The 22,337-nt window shown below is 45.1% G+C and overlaps 1 protein-coding gene across 1 annotated transcript in view; it reads left to right on the plus strand.

Annotated features, from left to right (window-relative positions):
- hibadha (3-hydroxyisobutyrate dehydrogenase a) overlaps positions 1-22,337 on the plus strand; it is a 46,709-nt gene that overhangs the window by 18,646 nt on the left and 5,726 nt on the right. The window contains exons 5-6 of the mRNA XM_079523360.1: positions 10,262-10,395; positions 11,179-11,255. Coding sequence (XP_079379486.1) covers positions 10,262-10,395; positions 11,179-11,255 — 211 coding nt within the window. The remainder of the gene's footprint in view (positions 1-10,261; positions 10,396-11,178; positions 11,256-22,337) is intronic.

A 22,337-nucleotide genomic window follows, 5' to 3' on the forward strand; every position in this document is an offset into this window, starting at 1 on the left:
AAATGTAGCACCAGCCCCATACACAATGTCACTCATCTGAAGTGGAATTAGCATTCTGTCTATATGAGTGACAGTTTCTGCACTTCTTTAGGGTTTTGTGTTTGTAACACACAAAAAGAGCGAGATTGAGAGTGTGTGTGTGCGTGCGTGCGCTCCTGTCTTGCTTGCTATAACCGATCTAATTGGAGATCATTAGTAGCCTCCTCTATCCAGGATGAGTCTCATTGGGTCAGTGCAGGGATTGATTGTGAATGGCTGAAGCTCCCTCTGCCCTGCCTCTGTGGCATTGACCAACCCACCCTACGGAATAGAGCCATTCCCAATGATGGCGATGATGATGATAATGATGAGGGTCTGCCTAGTGGTCAGTGATCCGGCATTGCTAGCGAACAGCTAAATGCCATAATGACTTTAATTACAAATTGCACAGTATTATGGTGAAAATGCCTAAACTGAATTGACTGAAACTAATTTGGTGTACTTTTCCTTCTCGCTCTCCCACCAAGTGCACTTTTGCAATTTCTCACTTCTAGCCTAGGGTTCTCAGTGTGCATGCGTGCGTGTGTGTGTGTGCGTCCGTGCGTGCGTGCGTGCGTGTATAAGAGTCAGTTCTCATGGCTTTGTGCTCGTAAACCAGAGACATTAGCGAAGTTGGCAGATGAACCATTTGAAAGTGCTGATTTATTTTTTTTCTTCCTCTCCCTTCCCCTTTTTTATGCGAGTGATTTTGGTTAATGCACGCCCTCTTTACCGTTTCACTTATTTACTTGATATCCGTCATGCTTTTTTTTTCACTGGGGCTTGTTTGGGGGTTTTAATTTGTTGAGAAAAAGGTCTCTGCCTTTGGATGTGATTGTAAATGGTGGACCACATATAGGCTGCGCTGTTGGCCCGTAAACTTTCTGTCCCCACCAGTTCTAGTTGTCTCCCAGGCACTTTGGCACTCAACTCTGTTGAGTGTTAAGGCTCCATTAGGCTGATTATAGATGCCTGTGACCAAACCTAAATGTCACCATTATATATGTCAATATGTGTACCATTTAAAAAAACAAATGCATGAATAAATACAATAAAAAGGGCAATGCGGGGCCACACAGCAGGCCTGTTTGCAACGAGTTCATTTGAACATTTTAGAAAGATTTCTCCAAGTCCGGCAGCATTTGTCGACACCTATTGGCACGCTTAAATGAAAATGATTACATTTTAAAGGACATTGTTACACACCATCACTGGAGGAAATACGCTTAGAGGAGCGCTAACAGTGTATTATGATCTTGTTTATGCTGCGAGTGTTTATTTTCTTTCTCACAGTGTCCTCGAAGAGGGTGAAAAAAAGTGCAGGGTTGTGGCACACTTTCAAATGCGTCATTCTCCTTCTAAACCATGGGAACATACAAAGTGTGTGTGTGTGTGTGAGTGAAACTTGAGTGTGGGTTGTTTGTTCAGCCTCATATTCACAAATGTAGTTTAATTTAAACCCACCGCCAATAAAAGTGCCTACTGCTTTACACAGGGCTCGTATAACTCCGGGACAAGGCCTCAGAAGCTCCGACTGACGCCTCAGTGGCAGCCTGCACGGAGAGCCGCACCTGTCCCCTACACACACACACACACACATACACACACACATGCGCGCACGCTTGCGTTCAACTGTACAACAAGTACATCGCCCAGCAACCTCCTTACATAAACACAAATGTCTGCATGTAAACAAACAAATATACATGCACATTTTATAATCTACACACACACAAGCTTGGGAACACAAACTACACCACACACACAACCATGCGCGCACACACATACAACAAACAACCACATGTGCAAATTCATAAAAACTGCTCTGCTCTATCTTGTGCACACAAATAACGCGCGCGCACACACACGGACCGCTTCAAAAAGAGTTGAACTTTTAAAGGTTACAAGGCTTTAATGAATTGCCTCGTTTGAGTCCTCTGTGCACAATGAAAGACGGCGCTAATTAATCTTAGCGCTCGCTACGACGAGACAAAACCAAAATTGTGTTCTCTGATCTTCGTTTGCCCTCCTCGCACACAACATCCAATTTCACCCTCTCATGTTTATGGTCGTTGGCTGGTAAGGAAGCATACGGTTAATGATCTGTCTTAACAGCCTCTGATAGCTCACTTAACTAGAACTCTGTTTTAAGAGCAGATGAACTGGAGTTGGCTGTGTGTTGCTGGAAGACCCACGGTAAAATCCTCATTCATTTATCCATGTGTAACTCCGAGAGTGTATCAGGGTGGATTTACACAAACTGATGCAAACTGTTCCCGAATACGATTGCCTTCATGGTCCCCGCTGACCATGATTCACGTTGGCCGAGATTCAACCGTGCATTCAACTTGTGTGAATGCACTGTGTGGGGCGCTGTGGACTATGGGGCTTTGGGAGACAGAAAATGTCATGCCACAGAAGAAGAGTCACTTTAGAGTTTAAACTTAACCCCCTTATGGCTATTGACGTAATGAATCAAAAAAGCCATCATAACCGCTGACGTAAATTACGTAATCGCTTTATTCCCTATAATCGGGGGCTTAATGTATCAAAATGTAGCAACCTTTAGCTTGTTTGGCTAACGGCCGATGTAATCTACCTAAAACCGGCCGAAATCCTCGCGGGCACGCTCTCGCACGCAGGTCTTTATGTGCATCGCTGCGTAAAATGCGATATTTGGGGCTTAATTTGACTTAGTTATAAAAATAAACGATGATAGCTTAGCATCCCGGACATCTGACTGTAGCACAGTGGAGAAAACTAGCGGATGTTGTGGTCACGTGGACAGGAAATGACATCGCCAGATTCGCTCTATTTGGTCAAAATCGGCATAATGGTGAAGTTACCGCCACCATCAGGATTGGGTATAATACTATAGGATTACTGGGTTAGAATGAGATATAGTGTGTATGTCACGGATCTTTCTATTGGCATTAAAATGACGAATTAAACATGAATAGTGCATTGTTTTCAACGAGGGCGGCCTAGCACTTCGCCAATAGATGTCTATGTGGAAGAGCCGCCATTGAAGTGCCCCATGAAGTGAACAGAGTTGTCGTAACTCTGTCGTATGTCAATGGCTCTGGTTTATCCTAGCTGCAGCGCATACATATATATATTTTTCTTTCCACGGCTCGCGCTACTCAAACACTAGCAGATTATCATTCTTTGTCAACATTCAAGTAGAACTTGAGTGCTTACAACCCAAGTAAAATATATTATCATTATAAAAATTATGATTATAGTCCACTTCCTTCAGTACGGATGGCTTTCACATTCCAACGAGCCGTATCCGAGACTTGATTGAATGCGGTCCCGTGGACGGTTGGGCGATCCGCTCCCGAGAGCGGTACGCATCGTTCACACTACGAAAACATCTGCCAAGTTGTCCCGAGTGTGCACCCGGGACCATAGTGTGAATCCCCTCTTAGTCTACTTGCCACCCCATAGAGCCCAATGTGAACCCTGGCATTTTGAGCACCCTAAGGTTTTATGTTAGAAATGTTGAGTATGGGTCCCCAGCATTTATATTCTGCCGGATGCTAACTTGCATATGTTGGGCAATTTTCAAAATTGCATCATGCTTTAAGTAGCATGTGACGTGTCAAACTAGGGGGTTTTCGTGATTTTGAATCCATTCCAAGCATTCATTTTGCACAAAAAACACTCCTTGGGCTAAAAACGGCCATAGCCACAGCCCAAATGTGACGAGGTCAGCACATTTATGGAACAGCATTGTATTCAGAACTCCAGAAAGACCGGAGGCACATTCACATCACATGCTTCTAATGGAGATCCAAACATAATTCAGAATTTGTTTTGCAAGCCTCCTTTATGTCTTTATAGACTAAAATCTGACTTCTGTTGAATGACACCCAAAGTATGAAAACCACTAAGATGCCCTGTCGTGCTGAAACAACAGAGCTTCTTAACACATTGAGAGCCCACGCAAAACTGCCCAAAATCACTTTCACCTAGAAAATCCATTCACATTTTTTATAATTCAGCTGACTGTGGAGACACATGCTGGAACTTTTTACTTTGAAATGTTTTATAGTTTCTGAGTTATTTAATTTAAACGCCAAATGCATTCTCAATGGCGAAAACACAAACTTTGGCACCACGTATAAAACATTTATTTTTTATTTTTTTTTAATAAAAAAAAAAGAAGCAGGAGTTAAACTATTCATCCGGTGTCTGTGAGGTCAGATGTAGAGTTGCTGGCCGGCTCCATATATGCAGATGTAGGTGATGATCCGGTCTTCTCCATGTATGGCTATCCAGGGTTTTTGATGAGGCCAGTGTTGTGATCTTCATATATGGAGACGGCCATATATGGAGCGTGTCACGAGGCGTGACTGACTGACTGACATGAAATGTGACGGACTGACCGACATGAAATGCAGGTTTTCATAGTAAACTGACTTATGGTCGCAATTTTGGTGTCCTCGATCATCATTGACCAATTGCAAATTATTTAATTAAATTACACAATTGAACAAAATCCTTATTGAAAATTAGTTTTTCTTATATGAAAATTGCGTTTTTCATATTATACATTATGCTGACAATGTACATTTATTGCCCGCCAGAATGCTACTTATACACCAGACTGGAGTGCATTCTTGACATTTAAAAGAGACAGACAGAGAGAGGGAGTTCCGTCCCTTTGGGATCCAGCCATAAAGGACAGCCTGCTGGATGTGGCGACAGTTTTTATCCTTTGCTTTTAGCTATTCCTTTTAATTCTGCTGTGTTTTATTCTCGTTTTCCTTCTTGCGGTCAAAATGTATTACGCTAGCTATGTCTGCATACAATTGGACAACCCCCATGCGTACTGCATCAACTCCTCCATGCAGTGGTACACTCGCTGATACATGCATAAGTTAACTCCCACACCAACCCCTCTATTGTATTGTACTCTCGTCGTCCAGAAGACCCTCGTCTCTCCGCCACTCTTTTCTCCTTTTTTTTCCCCCCCGCATCCTGTATCGTCTCCATGGATACGTCTGCTCCGCCTCCCGTCCCGATCCGTTCTCATCGCATCCCTCCCTGTCTTGTCGAGTCTCGAGTACTCGTCTCCTCCCCTAGGGGGCGCCGCTGTGTAAGACGCTCGGCGCGCCTATAACGATCCGGGGAGTGTCATTCCCGCTGGGATGGATGGATGGGGCGGGCGGGCGGGCGGGTTGGCGGGCCTCGACGCTTCATGCCGAAGCCTCATTAGGATTCCTCTCTAATCCGTCTCTGACAGGGCCCCGGCCCCTGCATATGGGATGTCCCCTCACACACACACACACACACACATAACGTACAGTATACTGTGTACTGTGTACACACACACACACACACACACACACACACGTATTTGTCATGCATACATGCACACATGCCACGCAAATTCATGCATGCACTCGCACGATCGTGTGTACGTGTCATGCATGCATACGCACAACGCACACTCAAATGCACATACGCACACTTCTAGACAGATGCTTGCACACAGACATTTGCAGACACAGACTCCTCACACACACACACACACACACACACACACACACACACACACACACACACACACACACACACACACACACACACACTCACTCCTAAACAGACACACACACACAGACGTACACTCCTCTTGTGTTATGCTAATGGCGTTATTCTTCCAGGAGCAGCGTCCTCCATCATCCGGCTGTCCCTGCTTATAGAAATCCACTACAGATCATAAGAGCTTATTATGGGTGATTAGTTAATTTCAGGGAGGGAAGGTGGGAGGTAGTAGTGAGCAAAAAGAAAGATCTTTTCTTTTTTTACCCCCACTGCTTTCTGTATCTATTTCTGTATGTCTCTCTCTCTCTCGCTCCCCTTCGTTCTCTCGGTTTCACAGCCCCCCCCCCCCTTCTATCTTTCTTACTCTTTCCTCCTTCAGCTCTCTCTCTCTCTCTCTCTCTCTCTCTCTCTCTCAGAGATGTATTGATCAGCATGTTGACTGTGTTATCAATAATCCCCTCTTTAGTCCTCCCACAAAGAGTGATCTCCACTAATGAACCTGCACAGTTGTCACTGTGGTGTGTGTGTGTGTGTGTGTGTGTGTGTGTGTGTGTGTGTGTGTGTGTGTGTGTGTGTGTGTGTGTGTGTGTGTGTGTGTGTGTGTGTGTGTGTGTGTGTGTGTGTGTGTGTGTGTGTGTGTGTGTGTGTGTGTGTGTGTGTGTGTGTGTGTGTGTGTGTGTGTGTGTGTGTGTGTGTGTGTGTGTGTGTGTGTCATTTTTAAACAACAGTTTTTCAAGAACACAATGTTTGTATTTTTCGTGTGTGGTGCGAGTGTGCAAATATCTGTAAAGGAAAAGTGAAACGAGGTGAATTAAAACATTGGTACATGTTTGTGTATGATAGGATATATCCATATCGCTAGCGGTTTGTTTCGGAGTAATACACTTAAATTGTTTGTGTAGACGCATACACACACACACACACACTCGATTGTCTTTCTCCAAAACAAAATGTGGAGATGGAGATAATGAGAGAATCCATAACTATTCTAGCCAGAGTGTCTTTTTAAACCTCCGAGGGGCCAAACAGACGATTCCACCGGAGGCTTCTCAACATTCGGAGAACAGCAGAAACTTTAAAAGTGTGTCTCTGTCTGTGCAACTTTGTGCGAGCGGTCGCAATGTTCCCCGAAAGTAGCAGATTCTCAAACTCATCACGTACATCGCGTCACCTTTTTTCTTTTTTTTTACAAATGTGACCAGTGTTTTCGTTGACTAATACTATGACAAAAATGTTGACTACCTTTTTTTTACTGACAAACTAAATGGAAACTGACTAAAACTAAGACATTGATATGATTTTGTCAAATTAAAACTAGACTAAAATGTTAGAAAGGGACTAGTGGACAAGAGATGTGGACATGAGACGAGAGAAGTACAAGTAATTTTACACTTGGTTCCATGCTGAAAATAGCAGATCTACAAGCTCAGTGTAAAGTCAGTCAATACGACAGTCATCAAGGTCCACCAAAATACATTTTAGTCGACTAACTCAACTGTAGATTGAATTGACTCAGTCAAAGCTTATGATATTTAGTCGACTAAAATTAGACTGTACTGTAACACTAAAACATTCCAGGTGAAAACTATTCAAGACTATGACTAAAACTAAAATAAAAAAAATCTCCAAATCAACACTGGTTGACCATATGGGTATATGAGTGGTGTTTATGTATGTGTGAGTGTTGGCCTTATGTTGAGTGTGTGGCTGTGCTGTACGTGGTCCGCAGGCAGCTGCCGTATAGTGTGAGCTCCGGGCTTCATTATGTGGCCCTAATGACCCTCTGACAGCCCAGACGTGTGTGCACGCGCATGTGTGTGTGTGTGTGTTTGTGTGCGACACACGCGAGGTACCGTCACATACTTGACAGCAGCACAGCCAATTAAAGTAGGGGGAGGAGGTAAACTGATGTATATTTATGCTTATGGAGCGCAGGAGACGCCACGGCAGGAAAAAAGTGGCCTCATCTAATCCCGGATTCACCGCCGAGAAATCCAGAGTGTTTGTTTAACTGAAAAAGTGTGTAAATTGACCCTTAGTGTGATTATGCTGATACAGTACCTCTCTTCTCTTCTCTTCTCTTCTCTCTCCTCTCCTCTCCTCTCCTCTCCTCTCCTCTCCTCTCCTCTCCTCTCCTCTCCTCTCCTCTCCTCTCCTCTCCTCTCCTCTCCTCTCCTCTCCTCTCCTCTCCTCTTCCTCTCTTCCTCACCTCTCTTCCTCACCTCCTCTCTTCTCTTCCTCACCTCTCCTCCTCACCTCCTCTCCTCTCCTCCTCACCTCCTCTCTTCCCCTCCTCACCTCCTCTCTTCCCTTGCTCACCTCCTCTCTTCTCTTCCTCACCTCCTCTCTTCCTCACCTCACCTCCTCACTTCTCTCCTCTCCTGTCTTCTCTCCTCTACGGGGAGGTCTGATAATGTGGTTTCAGCTGTTTTCTCACTGCTAATTCCTGTTTAATTATTAACACGAACATTATTAGGCTTTCACCGTTAAGAGGCTTTTCATTAGAGCTACACGGCCCCCCGAAGAGCGATCTGATCTCTCTCTCACACACACACACAATCTTCCCTCTCCTTTGGGAGAACTCGATGATCTGACCAGTTCTTTTGCATTGTCACCATGATCGCCCTATTTAGACTTGAGATTCTTTCTGCCCGTTACTGCACTCCACAAAATGTGTCTGTGTGTATGTGTGTAGTATAGTTTACATCCCGTGCTCAAGTGTGTGTGGTGTGTATGCGCGCGCGTGTAACCACATTGAAGTTTCGCGTGAATCGGTGGAGCATTAAAAGGGGGCGGGGCCGTGGCAGATGAGATTTTCAACGGCAGTGTTCCGCCTCCCCCCCCCCCCCCCCCCCCCCCCCCCTCCCGTCCCGAACAGGGCTATATCCCCGCCGCGCTAACAGGACCCCACCGCCGCCGGGGCAGCAGGGGTGGGCGTGGAGCTGCCTGCTACAACACGGCACGCTCCTTAAGCCATCAGGCATGGGGAGGGACGCCTAATTGAACATGATAAAGTGTAACGTTAATTACCCCTCACGCCTGTCACCGATGCCCCCGCGGGCGGTGGGGTTGTGGGGGGGGGGGGGGGGGGAGCCCCAGGCACAGCTGTTGACCTGTGTGTGTGTGTGTGTGTGTGTGTGTGTGTGTGTGTGTGTGTGTGTGTGAGAGAGGGAGAGAGCGAGAGCAAGCGGGGGGGATAAGGGGATGAGAGGACAAAAGGGAAAGCCTCCCACGGGAGCTTGCGGTGGATGATGGCAACAATCGGCTTTTAAAGATACCCTCGTCCCTCTGGTGCGCCCACCCCTTAACACTCCTGTCCCATTATCACACACACACAGCTGACCTCTTTTTTTTACTAGTCTTAAACAGTCAAGTGGTTAATGTTCTTTTGCTCGGAAAACCATTAACTTGACTCCCGTCAGATGCTGTGTGCGTCAAAACATTACCCATGTTGATCGCTTGTTGTTCTTCTCGCACCATCATGATTGTTCTGCTTTCATACCGCCTCCTCCTGTTGTGGTGTTCGTCCACTACCTTTTTGAGTGGTGTAAACCACTCCTACGACTGGCTTTGTTAGTTTACGTGTCTGTCTGTCTGCTCCAAAAATGAGCATGGTTGCTACGGTCACCCAGTTCACCCGGGTGTGATTTCATTACGTCAGACATTACGTCAGATCAGAGCTGATCAGGCTATATAAGACCTTACACCACTCAGTTCACACGGGTGTGATTTTTTTCACTGACGAAAACTAAATGGAAGCTAAATTAAAAGTTATGATGACTAAAACTAATGTTAGGAAGGGACTAGTGGACAAGAGATCCAGTACAATCTTGTAGATCTGCTATTTTCAGCAAGTGTAAAATCAGTCATTACGACGGCATCAAAATACATTTTAGTCGACTAAATCAACTGTAGATTTACAAAACTAGACTAACACTAAAATGTGAAACTATTCAAGAGACTAAAACTAAATCTGTCAAAATCAACACTGATGAAAGAAATGATTCAATCCACCTTCCATAAAATGTACAAACAGCCAGAAAACGTGGTCAACACTGGTCATTTTTCAAAAGTATTTTTCAGTGTACCCTTACTGTACTCGCGTGTCACAATCTGTATCATAACTGTCAAGAATTGCATTTAGGCTAGGCTGCTAATGCCGACTGACGGCGTGTCGCGGGTTCGACTCCCCACCCCGACGACCTTTGCTGCGTGTCACTCCCCATCTATATCTCCCCATTTCCTGTTAAAAAAAAAATAATATTAATCACACCCGTGTGAAGTGAGGGCCGCTCTTATCATCGTACATCATCATACATTATCTCATTGCGGCCAATCACAAGTTGCGTCCTCACTTGTGTCTTTGTGTTAGGACAATGTTTGTGTTTACACACAACCTCAAAGCTGGACATAGGAGGGGCTATCACCCCTAAACATATATATATATTTTTAGAGCTAGATTTACAATTAGAAAAATAGACATTTAGAGGTTAGGTTTAAATGTTAGAGTTAGAGTTTTCCCTATTTTATACTATATGGCATGGTTGTATGGCGATGTACTGAAAATCGCCAATCTACGAGCTCACAGTGTGTCTTTTGGCACTTTGTCAGCTATTTTCAATGCCGTCCTAAAAAGGTTTATGTCCACACAAGTATAGTAAAGTGTGTGTGTGTGTGTGTGTGTGTGCAGGTGAGGGGGCTGCCAGGCTGGCCAACCTAACGTTCATGGTGGGTGGGCTAGAGGAGGAGTACCACGCTGCCCAGGAGCTGCTGACCTGTATGGGAGCCAACGTGGTGTACTGTGGACAGGTCGGCACGGGACAGGTGAGGAGAATTGAATGCACGCCATTTTGGAAAGAACTTGGGGCCCCTATACTTCCTTCACAGGTGTTACTGCTGATACTAATGAAGGCTCTGTTCCATTCTGGTCAAACCAAGGCCCCAGTGAGGCTCTCCAATGTTGAGGCGCTCGGCCCTAGTGGTAAGAAGAGGGACTGCAGGTAGACCCGTGGATTCATGACAGGGAAACCCCGTGCAGCTGGGCTTTAACATTGAGCGCTCGGTTGCACTTCCGCATTTGACCACCAAAATTTGGTGGTCAAATGCGGAAGTAGAGGGTTCTTCCGGGTGCTTCAAAGCGCCACTGAGCAACTTCCACTGACATGAATAGCGGGGGGGTGGTGCTATCGCGCCGGTTCAGTATCTATCCTTCTTTATACTCTGGGTCAAACATAGTCAGGGTGCTGCTATCGTGCGTGTTGTTTCACTGGGAACACCTACACTAGTAGGTCTCAAAGTGTCCTTGAGTGGGTTCCAAATGGCCCCGTACGGGTGTGTAACTCTGAGTGTACAAATGGAACCAAATGGGTCCATTTGGTTCCATTTGTACACTCAGTTATGGGGGTCCTTGAAATTATCAGGTTTGAGAACCACTGCACACTAAATGGAACAGAGCCTTAAAACTGTTTTATGGATTAATGCACTTTCAAAGACACACTATTGCTGTCTTTCAAACACTCAAGCCCCCCCTCCTCACTCACTCACACACACACACACACACACACACAGAATAATGTTTCCTCTCCTCTCTCCCGGTTCCCCCTCCAGGCAGCTAAGATATGTAACAACATGCTGCTAGCCATCGGGATGATTGGGACCGCAGAGACCATGAACCTCGGCATCAGGTACTGTCAGCCAGCGGCACACACACATACTGTACACACTGCCCGGGAGCAGAAACAAGGAAAAGATAGAACGGAACATATCGATTATATCACATAAAACCTTTACTAATGCCTGACGGGATATTAAGCCGTTCCAGTAGTCAAAAGTTGGGGGAATGAAATGTCAATGTTGTAAATTAAGAGACACTGTCTTCACTTGAATTAGATTTTTGAATTGGATGTTTCGGTCGTTCAGACCTTCATCAGGCATGATGCCTGATGAAGGTCTGAACGACCCAAACGTTGCTCAATAAATCTAATTCAAGTGAAGACGGTGTGCGGGATCCTTTTTTCTCTACTTCTCCAGTTCCTGTTATCCGACGCACCTGTCCACTGTAGGTGTGCAGAAGGACTTTTTTCTTCTAAAGTTGTAAATTAACAAATTCACAAATTAGATCCAAACTTTGGATGGCAGAAGATCCACCAAGGATAGCTTGGTTTGAAAGAGGTTTGAAAATCCTGTTTGTAACCGAGGTAAATGCTGGTCAGACTTTTACATCCCATAGCTGGAAGTGACGCGGCATTGCCATAGCAACCAGATCAATGCCAAAAGCTGCCGTGGGGCTCAACCATTACATACACAGAGTATAGGCGGGGGTCGTCCCAAATAACAAAAAGGTATACTGGGTTCTGAACGGGGCGAGGTAGAGGGGGGGAAGAAATCACACCTCACCTGTGACCCAACTGACCAATCACACTCTCCTGAACTCCGAACTAGAGTTTGGCGAGTCATCTACAACTATTCCGCAATCTACGAATGCTATATAGAGTCTGGAACTACAGCTCCCGAAATCCGAGTAAGGAAGCTGCCATTTCCGTTCACAAAAATATATTTTAACTCACTCGGTGACACAGGACGCCTTTGGACGCCTCCCCCTGATGTCCTAGAGTGCCAATGGCGCCTTTTTTTCAAAAAGGCGTTTCAAAAATTTTATTCCATATTTTGAAAATTCCTCTAATCTGGTGTGCAGGTGATGACATGCACATGACATGCACAATATAATTTCATTTTCTGAAAGCTCCACTTCCGCTTTATATTTTACTCATGATAGAGCTTCTATCATGAGTAAAGCCGTTGCTTCCGACTGTATGACGGAAGCTTTTGGAAATTGCGAACAGTCTGGCAACGCGAGACTAGGCGAGTCACAACATCTAACAATGTGGCCCCCTGAACAATTTAGTTGAATAGCCCTGTAGTAGTGGTTTCTGTTTATGACTATGAAATGGGTCTGAATGACTTTGATTGTAAAGTTTTTTTAATACAAATAGTTCCAATTGATTGCATCCTAAATGTAAGGTTGTAATTATGTTTATCGGTGTTGCGAGGAGGCACTTGGAAAAGATTCTTCCACTCCAAGGGGTGGCTGGTCCAAAACCGTTTGAGAACCCCTGCCGTATAGTATGGCTGGTCCAGAATTCCAGTGAACAGTGCATATTGTGATTTGTGTGGTTTTGTTCACAAACTGCATACAGAAACACACAGAAACGTACTATCGCAAGCTGTAGATTGGACCATGTTATTAGACTCTATTGCTTCAATTTTGAGGATGGTACACTGGTGCAGTCGACCAATAACTACCCAGCTAATTCTGTCAGCATGAAGAAGTCAAATAGGTTTGAATCTTTTCTCCAGCGATGAAAATCGATATGACATCAATATTCTGATTTGAGACTAGCTATTATCTGCGATTTTGGATATCATAATATCTTGATGTGGCAACAATGTTGTACAGTAGGTGTAAGTATGTAGGACTAGTAGCATGCCAAAGTTTGTGCTATTGCCATTGAGAATGCATTGGGCGTTTAAGTTAAATAACTCCGAAACTACAAATCATTTCAAAGTAAAAAGTTCCAGCATGTGTCTCCACAGTAAGCTGAATTATAAAAAGTGTGAATGGAGTTTCTAGGTGAAAGTGCTTTTTTGACGTGCCGATATCTGCCATTGAGCCCCATTGTGAATTTCTCAAATTTGAAAGCACTATATTTCTAAAACTATGAAACATTTCAAAGATTTCTTTTCAGGCAAACCTGTCCACCGTAAGATTAACCTAAATAGGTTTGAATGGGGTTTCTAGGTGTAAGTATGTAGGACTAGTAGCATGCCAAAGTTTGTGCTATTGCCATTGAGAATGCATTGGGCGTTTAAGTTAAATACGGGGGGGACATATTTTGACAGCAGAAACTGCCTGTCATAATTTCTCCCTATTCCAAAAAACATCAAAAAATAGTGAAAGTGATTTTTTGACGTGCCATAGAGCTGCCATTGAGCCCCATTATACATTTCTCAAATTTGAAAGCACTATATTTCTAAAACCCCATTCTCAAATTTGAAAGCACTATATTTCTAAAACCCTGGTAAGTATAGGAATAGTAGCATGCCAAAGTTTGTGCTATTGCCATTGAGAATGCATTGGGCGTTTAAGTTAAATAACTCAGAAACTACAAAACATTTCAAAGTAAAAAGTTCCAGCATGTGTCTCCACAGTAAGCTGAATTATAAAAAGTGTGAATGGAGTTTCTAGATGAAAGTGCTTTTTTGACGTGCCAATATCTGCCATTGTGAATTTCTCAAATTTGAAAGCACTATATTTCTAAAGCTATGAAACATTTCAAAGATTTCTTTTCAGGCAAACATGTCCACCGTAAGATGAACCTATATAGGTTTGAATGGGGTTTCTAGGTCTAAGTATGTAGGACTAGTAGCATGCCAAAGTTTGTGCAATTGCCATTGAGAATGCATTGGGCGTTTAAGTTAAATACGGGGGGGACATATTTTGACAGCAGAAACTGCCTGTCATAATTTTTCCCTATTCCAAAGCCCCACCAGGTACATTATATATTTAAACTATTTTCAGCAATGGTACTTATTTCTTCAGTCGGTAGATCTTGTTGAGCTGTTCATTTTGAAAGTAGATCTCACGTCATAAATGTGTGGGCACCCCTGATGTAGGACTAGTAGCATGCCAAGGTTTGTGCTATTGCCATTGAGAATGCATTGGGCGTTTAAGTTCAATAACTCAAACTACAAATCATTTCAAAGTAAAAAGTTCCAGCATTTGTCTCCACAGTAAGCTGAATTATACAATGTGTGAATGGAGTTTCTAGGTGAAAGTGATTTTTTGACGTGCCATAGAGCTGCCATTGAGCCCCATTATAAATTTCTCAAATTTGAAAGCACTATACAGTATGTTCCTTTAAAAGGCTGCATTACAGTAAACTGATATAAATGTCTGAATGAACTGACCATTCTAGCTGTTCCAGTATTTGCCTTTACTCCTTTAGTTATTATATCAGCATTACTGATGATGTAATATGAATAATAATATAATTATTGAATAAATATTTTGTGAAAGCATCAATATCTTGATTATATTTTGAGGAAAGCATCTCCACAACATAGCCACAATATTGATACCAAGGTATTTAGTCCAAGATATTTATTTCAAAAAGAGAAATAAACCTTCCAAGGAAGGGACTGCACCTGACGAAGCTCACGGCGAAACGCGCCGTGCTAATACATAAGTTGATGATGCAGTCCCTTCCTTGGTCGCAACAAGAGTACCCATTGCGGTACCCACTACTATTCAACTGATATACTAAATATGAAGGCGGGCACATAAGTTGGTGAACCAATAGGGAGCCGCCGTCGTTTTCCAGCGTCTGTTTGAATCCGCCCCTCTAGTCTTGGACATCCCCAAAACAAAATACGCACCATGGGGTGACGGGGCTTTCTCAGTTGCAGCCCCCTCCCTTCGGAACTCACTCCCACCTCACTTCAAAGCCACCCCCACCTCACCCTCGCCCTGTTCAAAGCTCAGTCGAAACCCACCTTTTCAGACTTTTTATTCAAATATCCCTTTCTGTCTTTATTTTGTTTAGTTTAAGCGAGTTTGGGTATTAAGAAAAGCCCTATTATATATAAATCTCATGTAGTATTATTATTATTATTATGTGCATATCTTATACCGACCGACTTAAATCATGGCGTGTGCAAGCGGCTAAGACTCGAGGGAGTGCGGTGCCTGCTGTCGAGTAGTTCAGATATCCTTTCGCCTTGGTTGTTTCTCTTCTTTACTCCCAAGTGCCCATATATGAGCATATGAGGGAGCGATCTCCTCCATACAGGGACACAAGTAGACAGACAGATACAGAGATCTCCATTTATGGGCGTAAAAGAGACGGTTACAACAGGTACTCTCTGACCAAGCCCCTGACACTATCACTCAGAGACATGGGTGTGAACTCTACCTGTGAGGGAGGGCCGCCTCTAGTGATTCCAAATATGGGCAAGGTTTACTGACCCCTCTTTACCGAGCCTCATGCATTTAAATCCACTGACTGATCCACTGGTGTCGTCCTGTCCCAACCATAGAGTATTAAAAGGATAGAGACTGAGAAGCTCCGCCCCCCCCCCCCCCCCCCCCCCCCCGCTATTCATGTCAGTGGAAGTTGCTCAGTGGCGTTTTGAAGCACCCGGAAGGACCGTCACAAAACGTCTACTTCCGCATTTGACCTCCAAATTTTGGTGGTGAAATGCGGAAGTGCAACCGAGCGCTCAATGTTAAAGCCCAGCTGCACAGGGTTTCCCGGTCATGGATCCACGGGTCCGACTGTAGTCCCTCCTCTTACCACTAGGGCCCAGTGCTTCAACGTTGGAGTGCCTCACTGGCCCCTTGGTCCCAACCCATGTCACTTCCCTTCAAAATACTGCTCCCATCATGATCACCTCCAACCCCGGGGCCGGCACACAGCCACTTTGGCCGGGACGAGGCCGAGCATGATGGGAGTTGTAGTTTGAAGCAGCTTTTCTGAGCCGAGGTCAATCCGAGGAGGGTTAAAAAGGCTTTGTCCAGTTCACGCAGCTTACAGGTGTAAGCGAGGGACTTGGTTGGTGAAACCCGCTACTGACTTGGAAGTTGAGGATGAAGCCTGATTTGGCGCTTTGAAGTCAAAGTGCTGTGCAACGTCAAAAAGCGTAAATCAGGCTTAAGAGATGACAGTGGACACATTGTATGAAGGACAGGTCTTTCTATATTCCTCGGCTCGTTCATAACTAGGTTTTTGTATCCCTGTTGTTTGGTCTGATGTGTTGTTGTGGCTTGTACATCTTAGCTGTGTGTGTCTGACTGTCTGTCTGTGTGTCTATCTCACTGTGCGTGTGCGTGTGCGTGTGCGTGTGCGTGCACTCGTTCCCCACACAGCGCAGCTGTATTAGCGCAGCTGATTTATCTGTGGTGAGACGGAGAAGGAAAATTGGCATGAGCACTTGCACATAAATCCCCCCACTAGACCCTTGAAATATGGAGGCATTAAGGCGGCAACACAGATTTACACACCACACACCACCCTGCTTGTGCACACGCACACACACACACACACACACACACACGTGTACACACACACACACACACGTGTACACACACACACACACACTACACAGATCCTCACACTCATACACAGCCGTTGCACACTTCCCCAGCACCGTAGGAAGCATTTCTTTAATCAACGTACAGTATAAGTTCCTCAGCTAACGCTCGTCGGTGGCTTGCATGACTATCAGATCAGGCTAAGAATAGCTTCCAAAACCGCCGTTGTAGGCTAGCTTTGAGTTTTTATATTGGTGATGTCTTATCTTTGGAGAATATTTGGCCCATATACAACCTCAGGACGGGGGGTGTGGGGGTGTGTGTGTGTGTGTGTGTGTGTGTGTGTGTGTGTGTGTGTGTGTGTGTGTGTAGCCCATCTCTGGGGGGCTTTATTAAAGGGGTTGACAAAGACTGTCATCGTTTAGAGAGAGCCCACGCCCGTAAATCTCCCACGCTGCATTGCGGCTCATCCTCCTTATGCAGAGAGGAGCTGGCGCACACGCACGTGCGCAATGCGCACGCACACACGCACACAGAGGACCGAGCACTCACAGCCAATTTACAGGAAAACGGCAATAACATTTTATCATGCCAGAGTTGGGGCCTGATAGAGCTGCCCTTTCCTCAATACCTGCGCGCACAAACACACACACACACACATGCACACACGCACACATACATAACACCCACACACATTGGCCGGCCCTGCTCGTGGCACTAATTTGTTGATCTGAGATGGAAGCTTGGGCCGTGTCCGACAGAGCGTGGCGTTCCCTGAGTGGTGGGAATGGCCACGCATGACAATTATAACCACACGCCGCCTTTCAGTCTGCCTCCCATTTCTCCCCTCTCTCTCTCTTTCTTTTCCCCGTTTCCTTTAGCTCCTCATTTAAAAAAGAAGAATAATATATATACTGTATATATTTCCTTTTGTAAAAATGTAACTCAGTCGAGAAGGTGCATTTGGTTCCATTTGTACGCTGGTGAGTTACACGTGGACACAAAGGAACGCAGAGGATTTTTACTGTGTGCCATTCTTGCTCCTCCCTGTGTGATCCGTCTCTTCCCTGCTTTGTGTCAGTTTCAGTAGCGCTGCCAGCCAGTCAACGGCAGAGAGAGAGAGAAAGGGAGGCGAACAGTCACGAGAGAGGAAGACAAGGAAAAGAGAATAGACCAGAGAGACGAGGTTGCAAAAGGCAGCAGTGATTTTTTTTTAATGATGCACAGGCAGATGAAGGGAGCGTGGCCGAAAGGAGAGAGAGAATGACCCAGGGAGATGTGTGCAGTACACAGGGATGAGAAATGAGGGCTTTACATGGCGGACGGATCCCCCCCTCGCACCACGTGTGTGTACATGTATGTATGTATGTGTGTGTGCAAGCACTACTATGCACTGTAGCACTTAACCGAGTTGTGCTTTCATGGGAAATGTACCCATTCTGCAAACTGTTAATAAATACTTCAATCAATCAATCCGTATACTTCCAAATACTAGCCCTGATGCATGCAAATCCCCGCCCACTACCTAATAACCACTGGGTTTCTGACACCACAGACAGCCAGACAGACAGACAGACACATATATCTAGCGGAGCAACAGTAAGTCGATCAGGTTGATTTAATTGAGACAAATTTGTATCTGGAAAAGAAACATAGGTTTGAATAAAAATAGATTTTCAGAAAATACTGATTTAAGAAGCAGATCTACTATAGTCTCCATGCAGACCCTGTCACGCGCTCACAGTTACACGCGTAAAAGTGCACAACATCGCCCGTGCTCATTCGTTCTCTCTCAAAAATTAGGCCACCAGAGCAGATGAAGACGCACAGAGAAGGAGGTTTGCATCCCTCCGCCTCCCTCTACTCTCTCTCTCTCTCTCCCTTTGCGACTGTTGGCGAATTGAATGGCGAGCATATGTTCCAAATGAAGATGAAAGTTGGCCCGATAAACGCACTTGTTACCTCTTTAAAATGTGACAGTAAACACTGGCGTGTGTGCGCGTAAACGCCACTCGTTACCTCTTTAATGCAACAATAAACGGGGGGAAAGCGGAGCTCGGCTTCCTCTCCTGTGGCATCGAGCCGCGGGGTCAGATGAAGAGCTTAATCGCCAGCGAAACAAGACGGTGTTAATATTGCCCGCCGCAAATGAACTCCACTTGCCTGGTGTGTAAACATCAAGGGCCAACCCGCCACGCCTTCCTTCTTCCGTCACCATCTCTCTTTTTTATGGTCTTAGGAGTCACGCCGTCTAGAGTTGTGGTTCTCAAAGTGGGGTCCTCGAGGGCCCCTGGGGGGTCCCCAGCTAATTAGTTAATAACTTAGCTGGCATTTTCTTCACCAGGCCGAAGGCATGGGGAGAGAGTAGGTTTTGCACTCCGTCTGTCCGTCCGTCCGTCTGTGAACAGCTAATCTCCGGCACCGTTAACCTGATCGATGCCAAATTTTGCACACACACTCCCTGGATGCCAACGATGAACCTCTGCCCCATAATTTCCAGAACGGCCTGTTATAGCGCCACCATGAGGCCGACTTTGGAAGAACATTGTCCGATATTTAATATTCCATCCTAATTGGCTAACATTGGCTTTCAAAGTTTGCAGGATTGGCCCTTTTGAAACAAAAAGCCTCGAATCATGAACGCAGCGTGCAATTTACGTGAAATCTTTCACAGATTTTCCTACTAGGCTGAGGAATATATCCCACCCATTTCACATTGGCCTGTTATAGCGCCACCAACATAGGTGTGAACACATTTTTGGAACAAAATGCCTCAAATTATCCAATTGCCAAATGGCACCCTTTTCACATTGGCCTATTATAGCGCCACCAGGAGGCCACAACCTGACCTGGCCTGGTGGAGACCTGTGCCCCGAGGGGCACTTTTTCTAGTTTTCATTGTAATCCCCATAGGGGGATTTTAGGTCGCCTCATATAAGAACTGTGTTTGAAAAATAAGCAAATCATCCCGGCCGTTTCACTCAAATGGATATGAAGAATCAACTGACTGCGAGAAAACGTGAATGGTACTGCTGCTGAATTAGTTACATTTTTGCTAGAAACGGACCGTATCAAATATGAGGGACTGACTGTCATAAACAATACAGAGGCACCTCCCCGACAATATCGCAGAGACAAGTTTGTTTACTTTTGGACCACAGTACTTATATGAGACGATTTTAACACATTGTATGCCCAGGACGGCTCCAGATGTCTTTATAATAACCCCCTGTGGTGCCCAAGACGTCTGGGGACTTTTTAAATCGTCCAAAAAACGCTGGGCACTCTATTCTGAAAGAATCCACTGGTCTGACCAGTATAGAATGTCTGCACGCTGCCACTAGGCCAAGGAATTAAACCCATTTAGACGATTTTAAAACAATTGCTTCTAAATCCTGACCGTTTTCTGAAAAGCCTATGTTTCTATATCAGTGGTTATCAAACTATTTCATGTCAAGGACCCCAGAAATTATATGTAATTGGCCGCCGACCCCCATCGGAAAATATGTTGTTCCAGGGACCCTCCCCCCCCCCCCCCCCCCCCCCCCCAGAAGCAAAGATTTGACTTAAAACATTCGCTCTGAAAGAATATTATATTCAAAAACTTGCGCCACATTTTCTCGATTTTTCAAGCTTGAAAAATCTTGTAGATCTATTTTTCAATAGCTAAAGTATAACATAATGCTTAAAACACCCTGCATATCTTTTCACAATTTAGTGTGAATGTCTTTTTTTTGTTACTATTTTCACATTTTGTGAATTCATTATCCCAGATCCAGACTAACATCAACATGATTTCAGAGATGCACATGGAAGCCAGTGTTGCCAAGTCTGCTTATTCTAAGGGACTTTGGTCTTGTTTTTCTCTAAAGGTTGCTTGTAAATATTGGTGTCTAATAAAGTGGTAGTTGCTTATTGGGGCTTTGGGCTTGTTTCCTGAGTGTTTAAACCTTGACATTTCCATGTCAAGGAAGGAGCTCCAAATTGATTGATGTATTTGTCCGTATAGACCCCCATCTGAAAAGATAATTTTGTGCTAGGGACGCCCATACAATTTGTTTAAAATTTGTAAAATGTTGATTTTCTTTTTCCCCCCAAATACTTTTACTTATTATTATTTTGCTGCCTGGGCACCCCAGGCTGAGTGTGCCTTATACCTACACATAGTCACTTCTTTTGTGGCTTGTTTTCATAGACCTTTGCTGCTCGTTTCTCTTGCAAAATCTGGCAACACTGATTGAAGCCATGCCGTTATCAAGCCCCGTATTTTTTCTTCCTCTGTCACATGTTGGACACCTTTTTATCCTCAGCCTGTAATGTTACGGTCATGTCTCCTTCACCTGCAGCACCAACACTTGGGGTGTGTATGTGTGTATGTATGTGTGTGTGTGCGCGCGATAAACGCGTGCACGCTTATCCATGTCAATCTTGTTAAGCGTGACATGTCCTGTTCTCCACGCAAATTAGCAACACTGCCATGTCAGCTAATAACTAGGGATGCGCACCGGTGTTTTTTCTGTCTGTATATAAACATGTGTGTGCGTGCGTGCGTGTGTGTGTGCGCTCATGTGAGATGGGTGGGGACTTCATTGATTTATCGTTAAACAGAGGACAACAGCTCCCCGTCAGCGTCTCTGCGAGTCGGTATAACAAACGATCTGCGCGCTCGGACGCGCTTTATTGTAGCTCCGCCAGTAACCTTTTCAGCTGCTCACCCAGAACGCAGAGAGGGGCGTGTGCGTGCGTGTGTGTGTGTGTGTGTGCGCGCGTGCGCGCGTGTCTGTGTGTGTGTGTGTGTGTGTGTGAGAGAGAGACTGTGAGAGAGAGAGAGAGATTGGGGGGGTTTGCGATGTCAAACATATGTCCCCTAGAGTCCTCAGACAGGGGGATGAGGAGAGGAGATTGAGTGGAGGGGAAGAGGAAGAAAACGCTGTGTGTGGAGGGTGGGGGGGCGGGGGGGGCACGCACAAACTGAAAAAGCCATCATCAGGGAAGACTATACCGTTTAGAATGGGGGGGGGAAAAGAGTAAGAAAACAGCTTTATATATACACATACACACACACTGTGTCACTTATACCACATTTCCAAAACAGTCTGTTAAAAAAAGAGGGTGCGGGAGAAGCTTACAGGAAACAAAAGACATAAAGAGAACAAGCGAGAGAGAGAGAGAGAGAGAGAGTGTAAATGTAATTCCCATTCTTAATTAGTCGGTAGACAGCTAATAAAAACTGTGGCAGTAATGGCAGAATGAGAGCCAGGTGGAGGGAGGGAGCGAGGGGGGAGAGCCCTGGCTTTAAGGACCTATGATGGTTTAATTGTCATACTGAGAGCAGAATAGAGTTGCAGGCCTGTAAGTTACTGTTGGACTGGGCTTGATGTGGTGTCTTTACACTGTGCCTTTAAAATAAAATAAAAATGGCATAAAAGCGCTAACACACACTGCCCTGTACAGACGCCGGGGTTACGCCCGCCCGCCACTGCTTGCCGTTTTTGCAGTCTCTCTCTCTCTCTCTCTCTCCTTCCCTGCCCACCTCTTTTTCTACCACCTTCTGTCTCTCCTTTCCTCCCTCTCTATGCTCTCTCTCCTCTCTCTCTCTCTCTCTCTCTCTCTCTGGCAGACAGGGAGGATGTGTATTTTCTATTTAGCCAGCTACCTCTGAAATGACGACTCGGGA

The sequence above is a fragment of the Electrona antarctica genome, assembly GCF_951216825.1.
Source record: "Electrona antarctica genome assembly, chromosome: 15".
In the NCBI taxonomy this organism is placed as follows: Eukaryota; Metazoa; Chordata; class Actinopteri; order Myctophiformes; family Myctophidae; genus Electrona; species Electrona antarctica.